Source organism: Callorhinchus milii, unplaced genomic scaffold, assembly GCF_018977255.1.
Source record: "Callorhinchus milii isolate IMCB2004 unplaced genomic scaffold, IMCB_Cmil_1.0 Scaffold2, whole genome shotgun sequence".
Lineage (NCBI taxonomy): Eukaryota > Metazoa > Chordata > Chondrichthyes > Chimaeriformes > Callorhinchidae > Callorhinchus > Callorhinchus milii.
Genome location: NW_024704743.1, coordinates 9,919,321 through 9,935,892, shown reverse-complemented (window position 1 = coordinate 9,935,892; position 16,572 = coordinate 9,919,321). Strand labels below are relative to the sequence as shown.

At 42.1% G+C, this 16,572-nt stretch overlaps 1 protein-coding gene across 3 annotated transcripts in view; it reads right to left on the bottom strand.

Annotated features, from left to right (window-relative positions):
• Window positions 1–2,264: 2,264 nt before the first annotated feature.
• Window positions 2,265–16,572, bottom strand: part of ccny (cyclin Y) — a 155,882-nt gene continuing 141,574 nt past the window's right edge. For all 3 annotated transcript variants that reach the window (XM_042346932.1, XM_042346934.1, XM_042346933.1), the window contains 3 exons: window positions 13,038–13,204; window positions 10,604–10,766; window positions 2,265–5,544 (listed from right to left, as the gene is read on the bottom strand). In XM_042346932.1, the coding sequence (XP_042202866.1) occupies window positions 5,428–5,544; window positions 10,604–10,766; window positions 13,038–13,204 (447 nt within the window). In that variant the 3' untranslated portion in view covers window positions 2,265–5,427. The remainder of the gene's footprint in view (window positions 5,545–10,603; window positions 10,767–13,037; window positions 13,205–16,572) is intronic.

Below are 16,572 nucleotides of genomic sequence, written 5' to 3'. Positions count from 1 at the left end.
TGTATTCACTGGGTCGTCATCCTCCAGAGGATCCTTGTCCTCACTTTTAAAGCCCTCCAGTCTTGCCCCTCCCTACCTCTGCAACCTGCTAGCACCTTACCAACCTGCCTGCTCCCTTTGCATATCACATGGGCTCATTTGTTTTAAAAAATGTTAAAATGACTTTCAATGAATATTGCCAAAATTTGTTTCAGAAATTTTCAAGCATTCCAGAAACTCAGTCTTCCAAAGTAAACCTGGAGTTAACAGTTTCCCACAATTCTTCACATTCTTAAAACTTTTAAGACAATGGGATGATAGGATCATATAATAGGTTGATACTGGGGATGAGTGGTTTGACCTATGACCAGAGATTGGAGGAACTAGGACTTTTTTTGCTGGAACAAAGAAGGTTGAGGGTGACCTGATAAGAGATCTTTAAAATTATAAGGGGTTTTGATAGAGTCAAATGGAAGAAATTATTTCCGCCGATTGGTGAGTCAGTAACGAAAGGATATCAATTTAAGCTGGTTAGTGAATAAGCAAATGAGAAGCCAGGAGAGATTTTTTTCAATCACAAGATAGGATATGGATGCCCTGCTGGGAGAAGTAATTAAGGCAAAATCAATATTGATCTTCAAATGGGAACTAGACAGATACCATAAAGAGTCAGCTACAGGGGTTGGGGTGGGAGAAAGGGCAGGTGAGACTGAAAGAATCGAGCGAGCCAGCACTGACATTTCTGTGCAATATACTTCTATGGTTCTATCATCCCAAAACTTTCCTATCTGCATCCTTATCCACACAAATCTCCATATGCTCATCACCCCAGTCCTCACCAGGCACCAATGTTTCATTGTCTCCCAGCAAATCTATTTCAATATCTTCACTCTGCTGCTCAATCTCTCCACTTGACTTGCTGCACGTTCCCCCGCCCCTCCCACCTCACCATAAGTTGCTGCGCCTTCAGGCACTATGCCCCCATCTTTCTGAACTCCCTCCCTCAACCTCTTTGTCTTGCCTCTCATTATCTATCTTGAAAAGCTACCCAATAACCTACCTTTTTGATCAAGCCTATGGTCACCTCCATCCTCCCTCCTGTTTGTCAGGAACAACCTTCGTAAAGCGCTCTGAGACATGAGACATTACTCCACCTGATGGGCTTTACATCAACACAAGTCACTGTTGTGCCTTCTCACCTCAGCAAGATAACAATGTTCAAACATCACCACCCTTCTGCAGTCAGCATGGGGACTTCAGTTAATCATGGGAAAGAAAAGAATTAGAAATTCTACAGTGTTTTACCACATCAAAACATGTCAAAATTAATTACTGTACCATCAAGGTGTAGCGAGTGTTTTTTCAAGGAATGTAGAAGTTTACACCAGAGAGGTATAAACAGTCATGAAGTGAATGATTTTTTTTTGGTCAGCTGGGTGTCTTGACACATGCAGAAACCCATCTCCATGCTTAAGAGTATCCAAACCAAACTGAGATTTCCATGTATCCCACCTATACATGGAAAACCCAGAGATAGATTGTTGCAATGCGCACTCTCTCACTGGAGGGACACATCCTGCTTACCTAATTCCGGAAAGTATTAGACACAGGTTGGCAAGCGCCAAGGCTTGGGGACCCTAGAGTGTGTGTTGAAATACAGCTGGAGTCTAACCACATAGCCTGCCATTGATATTGCTGTCTGGCAAGCTTTCCCGCTGCTTGTCCAGCTAGGATCACCCTACCCATTGGTTTACAGGGTTAACGGGACCTGAGTGGGATGACTCCCTGCCCCCAGTGACTGGTCTGCCCTTTCAAGTTCGGTCGATGAGCCAGGCTGGCTGTGCTGTCATCAGCAGTGCCCTGCAATACTGCAGACCCGCCTGGCTCAGGAACCAGACGACCAAGACGCCATAGAGGGCTGGCTCGATTCCGACATTTCACTCTGGATTGTTTTCCCAGGACACCAAAACAAAATTGATTTTGTCATGAGATTTTTACAACAACTTGTATTTATTTTACACCTTTCATATAGGATAACCTCTCGGAGCACTGTACAGTGGCGAGATTGCTCGCTGAGCAAAGGAAAAAGGGGAGTTGGCCATAGGAGCAATTAGCCTGAAGGACAGGTTAACATCTACCTGGAGGACACCTTATCCAAAGGACAACAACCCAAACAAGAATTTCAGAGATGGAAGGGCAACAGTTGCGTGAACAAGGTGAGGGATCCAGAAAACTGAAAGAGAAGACAAATAATATAAAAGTGGAAAATAAACAAAAGGCTGAGATTTTTGTAAAAAAGACTTGTATTCTGAGGACACGGTAAGCATACTGACATTGGCATACAGATTGCTTAATCAAGGTGATAACACCATTGAACATTTCACCAAAGGTGCACAGAGAATAGATCTTCTGTACTATCGGTTTAAGCACAAATATGCAGCATGTAACCAAAATGTATACATTTCTTTATTAAAACCATTATTCACCAATACAGTATGTCACGATCATTCGCAATCAAACATAGGGTGAGCTTTCAGTGTATTGATGCAAATTGCGTCAGTTGGATGTTCTGGAACGAAATACAACTACAAGAAGTCAGTTTGTATTGTGTATTTTTATCCATTGATAATGCTTTGTATTTGGCAAAAACTGACCAAACAACAAAAAAATTGCAAAGCACTGTCTTTTTTTCTTCCATTATAACAAAACATAACATCGCTCAGTGGACGCCTTTGCATACTTGGAGTTAAGTTGGATTTAAAACAAAAAGGAACATAAGTACAGTAGATTCGCTCAGCACAAGAAATGTAACTGAGATACATAACTGACCTTCACCAAAAAAGTTAAATCTTTTCCAACTAACCAAAGATCAAGGGAATAAATTCTCTGTACGGAGGTAGAGGCCAGTGCTCAAGGCTAAAACAAGAATCACCAGTCTAAACCAGACTGAGACAGATTCTACTGAGACCACTTTACATCTTCATTAAGCATTTTAGACTGTATGTACATACATACAATAAATAGGTTATACAATCTTTAACAAGTTTAATAAACTTCACAAAAGTACATGTGTACTCAGATAGCTACAGAGCTCGTCAACGCTCACCTCACTAAAATTCACTCAAAGTCACGTGAACTCAATGATTCTTTTTTCTTGCCCCAAAACACTTGGAAAATTATTTATCAAAAAGAGCAAAACAGCCGATTAAATCACCGAGGGTGTAAAATGTTACCAAGTGTGCACTTAAAATTTTGGGTTGAACATCTAGGACTTAATAATCACTGGTTCAATGATCAATAAAAATTATTTCGAAAATGTTCGGTCACTGGTGGGATTTCTCTCAGGCATGCACTGATAGCAATCATCTTGAATTTGCTTCAGATTTCCAGCTGTCGTGGCAAAAAGTTGATTAAAACATAGTATATAAAAAACAATTCATGTTGTCCATTAAATGAATGCCTCTGAGTCACGCTGATCCATAGAAAACAACCAACTGGAATTAATTTGCCCAGCATCCAGATATTTTCTCGTGTTATCTTCCCACAACTATTCATGTTATGCTTCAATGTAAACTTAATGCAAAAGAAAATGATCTAGCCATATTAAAACTATGTACAGCAGGAAATGTGCTGTGATTTCCATCAGATTCGCACATTGCAATCAGTTTCTATACAAACCATAAGCAATGAACATAAAACTACTTTTCACTAAACTGTGTGCTGGTAATACAGCAATAAGCTTTGGCACAGTAGCCAAGAGAATGTTTCTCAAAACAAAAAGAGAAAATGTTGAAAAAAGCCAGAAGAGAGCATTGTTGAGCTCAATAAAAGGCATGTGGGAACATAAAAAAGCAACATGATCTGAATTGTATTGAACCCCTTTTGAACACCCAGTACTGTAGCTAATAAGTAGCACTTATTTTCTGGATAACAGACGTGCAAGTTTTACTCTGCCTGTAATTTAACAGGCTGTAGAGAGGCAAGCAAACCTCAGACGATGCAATAAGACATTCGGAATGAGTACACAGTAAGGTCCCATGTTTTGTCCCCAGTCTGTGCTGAGCCTGATGATCTCAGCTGCAACAGTGGGAGTAGTGGCCTCGACGTCCGTTGGACTCGCCTGGCGAAAGATTTGCTGTCGACTGCTGTTAAGCCACGCCTGGTAGAAAGTGCAATGTGGAGGTTTTGAAAGGGCAGGATGGGAAGGATCAGGCTCCACAGAACAGTCAAAATGTTTGTCGGGCTCACACCTGGCAAACAACCTCTTAAGCGAAACAGTGGGTGGGGGAGGGGAGCGCGGGAGGAGGGTGGAAGAAGAGGGGGAGGGGGGAAAAAAAGGGGTCTGTGGAACGATCACCAGAAACAACATTCCATCAGAGAAGGAAAAGTATGAGAAAGAAATGAGCGAGTAAGGTTTATGGGTTTTCTGTTTGCACGTTTGACAGGATGGGAACAGCAGACAAAGGTCAAATTTGCACATTGGGTATCAGTTTTATAAAACAGAAGTCACTTGAAACATAATTCAATAAAATTGCGGTACAAAGTAAAAGGAAAACAAAAAGTGGCTACTTTAATGCATCTGATAGCCTGTCCACATATAGAGGATCATATCAAAAATACAGGTAGGGGGAAAAGTATTGGCACCAAAAACATCAATATGTGGAATAAATTGAGCATTTCTCCACCAGCGCCTCTCCACCATGGCAAGGTTTATAGTGAGTGTATATATCTAAGTGTGTACATACGGGAATGAATGTGTGTGTGTGTATAAAAGTCCCACATAACACACAAGCACTAGAGCTTTGCATTCTTCATGACAGCTTTTGACACGCACGTGAGGAAGAAAAGCCCTGAACTTGTCATCTCCGGGGGAATGTTCCACCTAATGTATGGGTGTGATCACAGGAGACATGAGCACATTGTGAAACCCTGCTGGCTCGTCCCTGTGACTTGCCGCTTCACACCTGGGAACCTCTCCTACCCGTGACCACTGGACTGCGCTTCTGAAATAAATTAAGTTAAAACACGCACCACTGCCACAACTTCTTCCTGGTGTGCATTTGGAGAAAATCTCACTTTTCCACTATTTCATGTTGTCTCCTCCAAACAGGCTGACGGAATGAAAAGTCACAACTCTTTCACCTCAGCTCTCCATAATACTCTATTCTTTTAATTACTGTGGCTCCCACCCTTCCCTTCCCCCCTCCCCCACCCACATTAAAACCCATTGGAGGGGGCTAAGAGGCAGTGAAAATGCTAGAAAATGACAGGTCCTCTCTCACCAATCACCATAAATTTTGTTTCTCCAAAGAGATTACCAATATTCCTGTGCTACGCAAGATGGAGGCACTGTAAAGGCATCTTGAAAAGTGTAAAGAGTCTTTTGCTCCCCCCAGACAAAAACTGGATTGAGGATACCAAATCTCCTCAAGCAAGCTTCCCCCAATGTTAGGGAATGATTGCTGGGGACCACCTGATCACAGCCAGGTTATCTGCACTGGCCGAGTGTTTCTTGGCTGCTTTCCTCAAATCCTTGTACTTGTCTTCACACAGACGGGAGATGGCCTGCAAGATTAAAAGAGGATAAAAGTCAAAGGTGGAGTGTGCGTCACCAGCCACAGCTGAACAAACAAGACTGGAACTTGGGGAGTGTGTCAGGGATTTACGTTCCACTTAGAGACCGTCGTTTACTGAAGGTTGTTGAGTCAGTCAGAGCTACAGCTGTGGCTGACACTTAGGCTAACAATGCTTTTTGGCTTTTGACCCTACATGTTCTGAAAGACAGGTTTCAGTGATATTTGTTTTTTTTTACACACACACACACACGTACATTACTAGCTGACAAAACACACCAGCTATTCTAAGCATTTGCAATAGTCGTGTGGAATGAGTCGAAGAAGAATGGTCAGCGTGAATTTACAGCTTGAATGCCGGACATTATGTACAGGAACAGATCAACTGCTGCCCTGTCTAAAATAGGTGCTACTCTTACAGAATTAAACTTCTCACAGCTTCACAGACCCAATATCATTTTATGGCCTTGCTAACTTCTAACTTGCACCCCCCGTTCCCTCCCTGAAACCCTTCAGGGGTTTTGTCTCTTTCCTCTCAGGCACTCAGAAGGAATCTGCACTGAGCCTCATTCAAATAATAATAATGCAGTGCATTTGATGCAGTGCCTTGTTGCAAAAGCACTTTACAGGATTTATCTGGCAAGCTTTTCTGCTGCTTGCCAACTAGGACCACCCTACCCATTAAGGTTTGGCTTGCAGGGTTAATAGGAACTGATGGGGATGACTCCCTGCCCCCAGTGACTGGTAAAGTGTAGTGATTATGTATTTATAGGCAAATGAGGCAGTTAATTTGCACACATAAATGTCCTACAAACAACCATGAAGTAAATTGTTTCAGGCCAACTAGTGAAGAGGTCAAGTGAACAACTGGTGACTCCTTGGGGGGAGGTAAGTGCAGTCTCCTTGGAGTGAAAAGACTCCAAAGTGACATGTCTGGCAACAGAATGTCTGAATCGAGCCAGCTCTCTGTGGCTGTCTCTGTAGTCCAGTTCCTGAGCCAGGCAGGTCCACAGAAATCCAGGGCACTGCTGATGATAGCACAGCCAGCCTGGGGGCAGGGAGTCATTCCCATCAGCTCCCATTAACCCTGAAAGCCAAAACCCTAATGGGTAGGGTGGTCCTAGTTGGCAAGCAGCAGGAAAGCTTGCCAGGTACTGCTCTCAATGGCAAGCTATGCAGTTTTAGCTGGTAAGTGTGCTACCAACTGAGCCATCCAGTGTCCGGCCAACAATCTGCTAGATTGGTCAATCAATTCATAGCTGGTTGTGGGGCAATGCTGGATACGGTCTGGCTGCCACACTTGCCCACTACACAGTCACTGCACCTAACAGTTAATCCTGTGAATCACTTTGAGTCGTTTGACAATGTGATAAGCTGCTATATAAAATGTAAGATTACTATCATAATAATAAAGTATTAATTTATATCATAATCTGTTTAAGCAGACCATCCTGCAATACAATGCAATATTTGGCTAATAAATACATAACCCCTGCACAACAGCAAATACCTGTGAAGCACTTTAAGATGTCTCAATGTGATAGACAGTGTATGAAATGCTATTATTAAGCAAATAGTTCCTATTCATACAACTTTTTCAATCCATCAGGCGGATTTCACATCACTCTAGATTGTTCACATTGTCCTCAGCTGTCAATGTTGACGATGATGTCTTGATCTGGGGCTTTAACCCACAACCATCTTATTCAAGACACCAGATTATATCAGGTGAACCACAGTGACATTTTAAATTATATTTATACATTGCCTTTCATGTCAGGAGGACGTCTCAAAGCGGTTTACACAGTTGGGTGAGCACCTGAGGCCCAGTGGGGGGAAGGGGCACGGAAACGACTGAAACACGGTCTTGAGGCGGAAGTTGACAGTGGAGGGGGGACGGAGGAGGACCATTTTAAAACACCATTTTCTGTAACATTCCCAATTTACCAAGCAACATTTCATCCATCGTCTAAAATATTCAGCTCTCTGAATCTATACAGATACAACCCCCTATTGTTATAAAAATTCCTGTTTGAAGGCAACTCTATAAAGCCCTGACCTTGGCCTGCAGGCTGGCTGGCAGGTTGTGTTTCTGATTGTTAAATGAGTGGAATGGAAACAGTCATACTCTCGAGACAGCCTGGGGCAGGCTTCATCAAATACAATTATTTTTACCTGACCCTGGAACGATGTAGTAGCTACATATCATCCAGTATTAGATCCCACCGCAAAGGAAATACCCAGCCCCTACATCACATACAACAACTGTGTTTGTACCCCCGAGACAGCTTGTTATGAATAATTGCAATTGTTTTAAGCCACAATGGACAAGAGAATGTTTCTCAATCCCAGCAATAGATACCCTTTTCCAATTGATCCCCGGAGCCCCAAATGATAAATCATGGCTATAGCACTGTTCTCCTTCTCAAATAAAAGCTAACCTGGATTATCTCTAGACCGAAAGTTAAATTTACATCAGTGCATGTGAGTAAAATGTCCGCAGCTAAACATAAGCCTTCAGAACCCTAATAAATTCTCATGTAAATTTAGACCTTTGGCTCTTTGATATTTGGAAGATAGGGAGAGGCGACAACTGAAGGGCTACAGGGATCAGTCATCAGGGCCTCGGGTATTTGTAATATTTATTAATGATCTTGACGCAGAGGTTTTTTTTCCAGTAGAATATCAGATAGATATCTATGGGATATAATGGGAACAGGAGGAAGCCATTCAACCCATCGAGCCTGTTCCACCATTTTATTAACTATCATTGGATCTTTTAATCCCAAACCCCATCCTTTCCTCCACAAAATTTACTTTATAGTATATTCTGTGAAGCGCTTTGAGACATGTGATGTGAGACCTTGAAGATGTGATAAGGTGTTTTAAGGGAAGAGTCATCCGCTATCTAACCTGTCAATTCCTTTCATGATTTTAAATCCCTCCATCAAATAAACACCCAGTTTATAATACAGCCCTATCTTCAGCAACAAGTATAAAGAAGCATCAATAATTCCTAGGTAAGTGGCTGACACTTGGGTCTTTATCACAACTCTGGAAGGACAGCACCCAGGAGAGTAGGAATAAAGTGTGAGATGTTGCCAATGCATGAACTGACCATGATGCTTTTTCTGGCTGAGGACATGATGAGCCATTGATTCCTCCAAGGCTGATGTTGCAACATTGACCTATCCAGAACTCCTATAATAATAATCCTTGCATTTGATATAGGGCCTTATCACATCTTCGAGATACCTCAAAGCGCTTCACAGAATATACTGTGAAGTGAATTGACTGTATATTTTGTGGGTGAATCTAGAGATGGTGGAAGATTTTACAGAGACCAGGACAACAATTTGTATATATATAGCACCACTCACGCAGGGTAGCGTCCCAGAGCGCTTGACAGTGGTGGAGCACAACGCCGAGCAGGGGATGGGGGGTGGGGGGGATGTGACCATAGGCAGTCGAATACGAAGGTCTTCAGGAGCAATTTGAAGATGGGAAAGGAAGGGGCAAGGCGGAGGGATAGAGGAAGATTGTTCCAGAGTTTCAGGGCACAGTGGCTGATTCAGATATTGGGATCTAAAATACAATAGTCACAAACCAGATTTTCAGTGTCTAACTTTGACGTGCAGTCTGCGATGGATATAACTTTTTTTAATAAGAAGTCACTGTTGGTCAATGTGAATCTTCATTGCCTCAAGCACTATAATCAGCACCCACTCAGACATGACAGCAATGAAGAGCCGTCTCACCAGTTGGCGCTTCCAACATTGTGGTTCCTGAACACATTTCAAAACAGAGAACTGCACTTCGGAGAGGGTGGAACCCGATAGTTTGTTGGCAAGTGTCGACAGGCAAGGGGGAGCTGCATAAATGGCAAATAATAAAGGCGTCTGAGCGTTTGTTACACGGCTGGCACACATTCTAGGGGTTTCTGAACACTTCTTTCAGCTCAAGAGTAACGCTTAATCAGTGAATACACTCATCTGATTGTGCAGATTGAGTTACAGTCTGAGCACACTCTTGGCCATCTGTGTTCTTTAATAATATAAAGAATTGTCTGGCTTTTTTCCATCAGCTCGCAAGACTTTGCACAGTTGACACTGTATGCAGTACACGCTGCCCTCTCGGCACAGCTTGCTGCACAGCTGTCCATTTATTACCTGGCATAGAGCTCTGCCCCAGCAGGATTATACTGCAAATCAGCAAGTCTTTTTGTGTCTCATTCATTTTTCAAAAATATTACTTTAACAAAAGTCCTCTGTGCTGGAAGAAAGTTAATAAACCTTGCATTCAGCATTTGCTTTCACAGCAGAAGGAGGTCTCTCAAAGCGCTTCACAGAATTTACTGCAAGTGTAGTGACTGTGAGTTTTGTAGGCAAAGCTAGGGAGTAAACGGCAGTTTTATAAGAAATTGAGACCCATTTTCTTACTAGGATTTCAATCCTTTTCTAAGTGAGGTACATTAACAGATAAGATCGAGTGAGTGCAAGAGTGAGATAAGAACAGGTGGCTCACGTGGAAAACAAACACCAGCACAGATCTAACAATAATAATAATCCTTGCATTTGATATAGCGCCTTATACCATCATTGAGACGTCTCAGAGCGCTTCATAGAATACACTGTAAAGCAAATTGACTGTATATTTTGTGGGTGAAACGCAGCAGCTGATTGTGCACAGCAGTGTTCCACAAACATCGTGGATTGAGTGACCAAATTATTATTATTATTGAAGAGATTATTATCCCCAGAAAGCGATCCACCAATTGACTAACAACTGGGTTTCTACTTACTGCTAGTGGTATTGCAAAGAAGATTGATTGTGTGTATTTTGTGGGCAAAATGCAGCAGCCAATTATAATGTCTCAAACAGTCATTGAATGAATAACCAAATTATTATTATTTGTTTAAAAACTCCCCCTGATGAGCAAAATGGTCTGATTCTGTGCTGTAACATTCTGTGATTCTAAATACTGCACAGAGGAACAGCTAGAATATAAATCTCATTGTAAGTGCCCCTGTTAACTGTATTGGTCCCCTCACCTCAAGTTTCTGTGCTCTTTCCCTGCTAAGTGGTTCCAGTGGAAAGCTGAGGCTGTTTGCTTCTGCCATGGAGCGTAGATCAAAATAATACTTTGCGTAAACACTGGAGGGAACATTGATGTTGAACTGCAGCAGCTCCAGAAACTGACGCTCCAACTCATTCCTGTAGAAAGTGCGCAGAATACATTAGTCACAACGCATAGGGGTGCATTCAGCAGACAATTTTTAGGCTTGAGAGACGATGACACAGAGTGGTGTGTGTAATATTTTAAATGAGATTGAAAAACTAAACTCCGATCAATAAGATGCACTAAGACAATAGAGGACTTATGTTTAGAGATGCACAAGGCAATTTCATGACAGATACTTGGAGGTTTTTCTTTACTTGGAGAGTAATTAACGACTGGAACAGGTTGCCAGAATATTCACCTGAATTCCATCACAATATCAAGCTATCCTTTTACAGCTTTACAGTCCACTATTCTAGCCTCAACCACCCTTCTTGGCAACTTGTTCCACTGTAATTACCTTCTGGATAAAGAAATATTTCCTGGTGTCTGTCCTTATCTTGCTCTTTGCGACTCTCAACCTGTGTCCTCGTGTTCTACTGTTTTGAAGCATCTGAAAGTAATTTGTGGTAAAATGGTACACGTTTGTTCCTTTGTCCTCAGGAGGACATCTGGCTTTACTACTCCTCACACAAGGCGAATGAGGTCCACAATCAACACTTCAGTTATCATGAGAGGATGGGTAAACTTGAATTATATCCCAAGAGATTAGGAGGTTAGAGTTGGTTTGACTGAAATGTTTAAAATTGTAAAGTAGGATTGACAAACTGTTTTGGGGAATGACTTTTCACTCTGATATAAGGATCCAAAACAAGAGAGCAAAGTCATCAAATAACAATATTAATATTTGCCTTTGGTATCAGGCTTTTTACATCAGGGAGATGTCTCAAAGTGCTTCACAAGATTTAGCGTAAAAAGTAGCGACTGTGTATTTTGGAGCAGAATGCGGCAGCCAATTTGTCCAAAGCAATGTCACCTCAATAGGACCTCAAAATAACACCTCATCCAATGGTGGGCACCTCTGATAATGCAGCATTGCCCAGCACTGGAGTATTAGCCTAAGCTGATGGCTTTGTTACCATATTAGTATGTTGCACCTAATCGAGGACTCTGAAAATATCAAGGGTAATCTCTATCTTTGTCCTGGGCATCCAGAGGATCACATCATTCTAGCACCAGAGGGTTAAGATCGTCACAACTTGACCAATTTGTTCCGAAGCCAAATTGGGCAGACAGCTGATGGCTGTGACTGAAGCAGAAGCTTCTCATTCACTGCAGTTCTCACAATGGAATCAATCTGCTACAAAATCTGGACCTCATGACTTGGCAGATGGTCCTTCAAGGAGCTGAAAACATTTATTTAAATGACAAAGTGTTTTATGGTATATATATAATATATATATGAGCATGGTTTAAAATTTTAAAAAAAGCATTCTTTGGGAAATTAGAGGGTAAATTTAATCCTGCCCTACTTTCCTCTCAATGCAGGTGGTTGGGAACATGCACACACAGAGTCTGATTAAAACACCACCAGTTTATGTAACAATAATAATTTACCTGCTTACCCCCCCTCCACTCCCCCACCTCCACTCTCCCCCCACCCCCCTCCACTCCCCCACACCCCCCCTCCACTCTCCCCCAACCCCCTCCACTCACAGAATATCCTGTATAGTGTAGTGACTGTCTTTATTCTTGGTGAATGCGGTAGCCGATTTGCGCACAGACCATTTTTCATTTAGGGAATGTTGGCCAGGAAATATTCCCTACCCATTTCCAGTGATGCCTTGGGATATTTAGCACCCAACTGAACAGGCACAGAGAAGACCTTGGTTTAATGTCTGATCTAAAGGACTTCCATATAGACATGGTAGAAAAATCCAATGACCAGTATTGATTATTAACTAATTGCTTTTGTACAAGTAGAATTACATAGCATCAACAGCACCGGAACAAGCCATTTGGTCCAACTAGTCTGTGTTGATGCTTATACTCCACATGAGCCTTCATCAATCCTAATCTTAATCCCCGTCTAATCCCTTCCCTCTCTGTCGCCTTCACAAAAAATCTACAGCGACACATGCAGAAAACCACCTGAAATTGAATTGTGCTTTTCCTGACATGTTCCCATTTAGTCTCTATTCAACTCTCCGAGATGCTATCCTGCATGAAGGGCACTAAATAAATGCAAATCACTCTTGTTAAGATTGTTTCAGTTGCCATAAAATTGCACACTTACAATGCACTTGCCTTGAACTCTGATAATTTGAAAGGAGTGCGTTGGACATGAATTGTAAGAGCCAGAACCGTTTGGGTGTTTGCAGAAGCACAAACTGGCGCTGAATGGATTTCTGAGGAAAGGAACTTACATGTCCTCCACTGTGATATCTTTAAGGATTTGGCAGTAGTCCACGTTCCAAACAGCCTGGTCATCCCAGACCTTGGAGGCGAGCAGAATGGCTCCTAGCACAATTCGCTTCCAGTTGCTTGGGCAGATGTCAATCTCTGCATAAGTTAAGAGCCTCTCGAGATAAACCTACAAACAGTTGAGGAAAGAAATCCAACTTAAGCATGCTGTTCATGAGTTCTTAGTCTTCTTTACAAAATGAGGCTTTTAGTAACATGGCTCCTTACTGTGGTCCAAGGTTAAAGGAGCATTGTACTTTTCACACAAATCAAAGAACATAGGCCATTTAACCCCCAAGCCTGATCTGTCAGTTTATTAGATCATGGCAAATAAAATAAATAATAATAATCATTGCACGTGATACCCTTATTTCCCATGTATGTATCTAGTTCCCTTTCGTACTGCATTTATCATTCCCTTTCGTATTGCATTTATCATTCCCTTTCGTATTGCATTTATCATTCCCTTTCGTACTGCATTTATCAAGTCATCGAAACATCTCACTTCTACAGGATTTCCTGTACTGATTTGTTGTTGTTGAGTACCTGTAAACAAAATGTGGCAACCGATTTGTGCACAGCATTATGCCACAAACAGCCATGAATTGACCAATTTTATCCAAAGAATTGCTGCCAGGACACTGGGTAAAACTCCCTTCTTTTTTGAATAGTGCCATCTTTAACATTCATCAGAACAGACAGACAAGATCTTGATTTAATGTCAAATCTAAAAGAAGGCACCTCCAACAATGCAGTGCTCCTAAGCACTGCACTGAAGTATCAGCCTAGACTGAGTTCAATGAGCCGAGGTGGGGTTTGAACCAACCCATAGGCCTCTGACTTAGAGGCGAGAATATTACCAACTGAGCAAAGCTGATCTACAATTGAATATGTGAACATCAATCCTCAAAAGAAAAGCATGCAGAAGTAAATACAATTGAGCTCTGCATCTCGGTATATTAATACAAAACAATGCTGAGGAATACAGTATGTTTAAGTCTCGCAAGCTTCAGTTGAGCATAATGGTTCAGTTGAGCTTCATTCTTGCGATCACTAAAACCACCCAAAGTCAGTGAGAGTTACGGCTTCCCAGCATTCTCCCAGGCATCAGTCATTCTCCATGTAACTGCTTTCTAAACCTGACAACTGCATTGCAAGTGTGTCTACATTTAAAGTAATGCATTATGATATATTACAACAGTGTTGTGCATGGGCTTCAGCTGTTCCTAGAGCAAAAGAAAGAATGGAACAGATGTTAAGAAACAGAATCACGTCCTATATTGTCCTCACTAGAGCTAATCCTCTTCTCTGTTTACCTAATATTAATGGTGTAGCAGCACTCATTTCACATACCAAAATGTCTGTGTTCAAGATTTTGTTTTAAAAATAGTTTTGAAGGGTTCCCCCATTTGGTAAAATGTGGCTCCTTGTCCCAGTGTGGGATTGAACTGTATAGTTCAGAAGATTACAGTTTGCTGCTTGTACTGATCTGAATTACATGCTCGTTAGTGTGATGTTAATTTAACTCCGATTTATTTTGTTGAGTTAAACAGGTAGATCACTAAACAACAGCCAGTGAGACATTTCATGAAGTGTCATCTTTCTTGCAAGTTTTATCCATGGTTAGTTGTGAGATTTCCTGAGTGGGCAGATTACATGATGTGGAAAATCATGCAAAATATGGGGAGGAAACAGGTTGGATGAGTCCAGTACTTTGCTAATAAAGTGCTTTCTATGCTTTCCTACATATTGGGACTTTGAACTCTATACTGGCACTAAACAATAACAAATTGACATTTGTATAGTGCCTTCCATGTCATGTTTCACTCTTGCTTGAAAGATTTACTTCAGCCTGGTCTAAAGTTTTATGAGCAAACACTGCATGCACAAGGACTCATAACATCATTCACTGGTATCTTTTACACTCCCCTGCCAGATCAGCAAAGGATATACTGTATTCTTACATTCAACCAAACTTGTAAACGCTCTATTTTAACTAACCTAGCTGACTGTGGATGAGAAAGGCCACATTCTAACATTTGACTCCTCCTCTGACTTTCAGGGAGCCACATTTGGCTTCCTGTGCCCATCTTATTCAATCACTGCATCCTAAGTCAACAGGCAGAAGCACTTATATAGCGCTCTTCACACAGGATAGTATGTCGGAGCAGATAGACTTAACAATAATAACATAAGAATCCTCACATTTGATATATAACCTTATCACATCGTCAGAGCATCTCAAATCACTTCACATGATTTAATAATAATAATACTAATCCTTGCATTTAATATAGCCCTTTTCATGTCTTCTAGATTTTTCAAAGCGCTTCACAGAATATACTGTAAAGTGAATTGACTGTATATTTGTGGGCGAAACATGGCAGTCAATTTCGCACAGCAGTGTCCCACAAACAGTCGTGGGTTGAAGTGATCAATTTATTATTTTTATTTTTACTGTAGAGTCTAGTAATTTTGTATTTCTTAATAATAGTAATCCTTGCATTTGATATAACACCTTATCACATCTTCGAGACGACTTAAAGAACTTCAGAGAATACACTGTAAAGTGAATTGACTGTACATTTTGTGGGCGAAACACTGCAACCAATTGCACACAGTAGTGTCCCACAAACAGTCTTGGATTGAGTGACCAAATTATTTATTTTTTTGAAGGAATTATTACCCCCGGAAAAGCAATCTGCCAATCGACTAACAACCGGGTTCTTACTTACTGCTAGGCAAACAGAGATGTGGAGTAAGGAAACTTGTCCAATGTTTCTTCCTGCCCCGAATCAAACCCAGGTCTCTCGCTTGTGAGGCGAGTGCTCTAACCACTGAGCTACAGGGCTCCATGTATATACATCATCAACAACCACAACTTGCACTTATATAGCGCCCTCCATGCAGGGTAGCGTCTCAGAGAGCTTAATAGTGGCGGAGCCTGACTCCGAGCTGGAGGTGGGTGGGGGAGGTGACCATAAGCACAGGCGAAATGGAAAGATTTCAGACGGGACTTGAAAAAGGGAGAGAGGGTGCAAGGCAGAGGATTGAGGGAGAGTGTCCCACAGTTTCAGGGCATAGTGGGTGAAAGCGCGACCTCCAATGGTGGAGCAGAGGGTGCGTGGGACGAGCAGGAGGTCGGTGCCAGTCGAGCGGAGGCACCGGGTGATGGATTGGGGAGTGAGGAGGTTGGAGAGGGAGGGAGGTGCCAGAGAGCGAAGGGATTTGAACACGAGTGTGAGGATCTTGAAGTCGATCCATTCAGTGATTGGGAGCCAGTGGAGCCTGGCCAGAACTGGTGAGATGTGGGTACGGTGTTTGGTCGGGGTATGCATGTGGGGGGCAGGGTTCTGAATGAGCTGGATCTTCTGAATGGTGGAGCTGGGCAGATCGGCGAGGAGTGCGTTTGAGTAATCCAGGCAGGAGGTGACAAACGCACGCACAAGGGTTTTGGCTGTATTTGGGATAAGGTATGGTCAGAGGCGGGCAATGTGG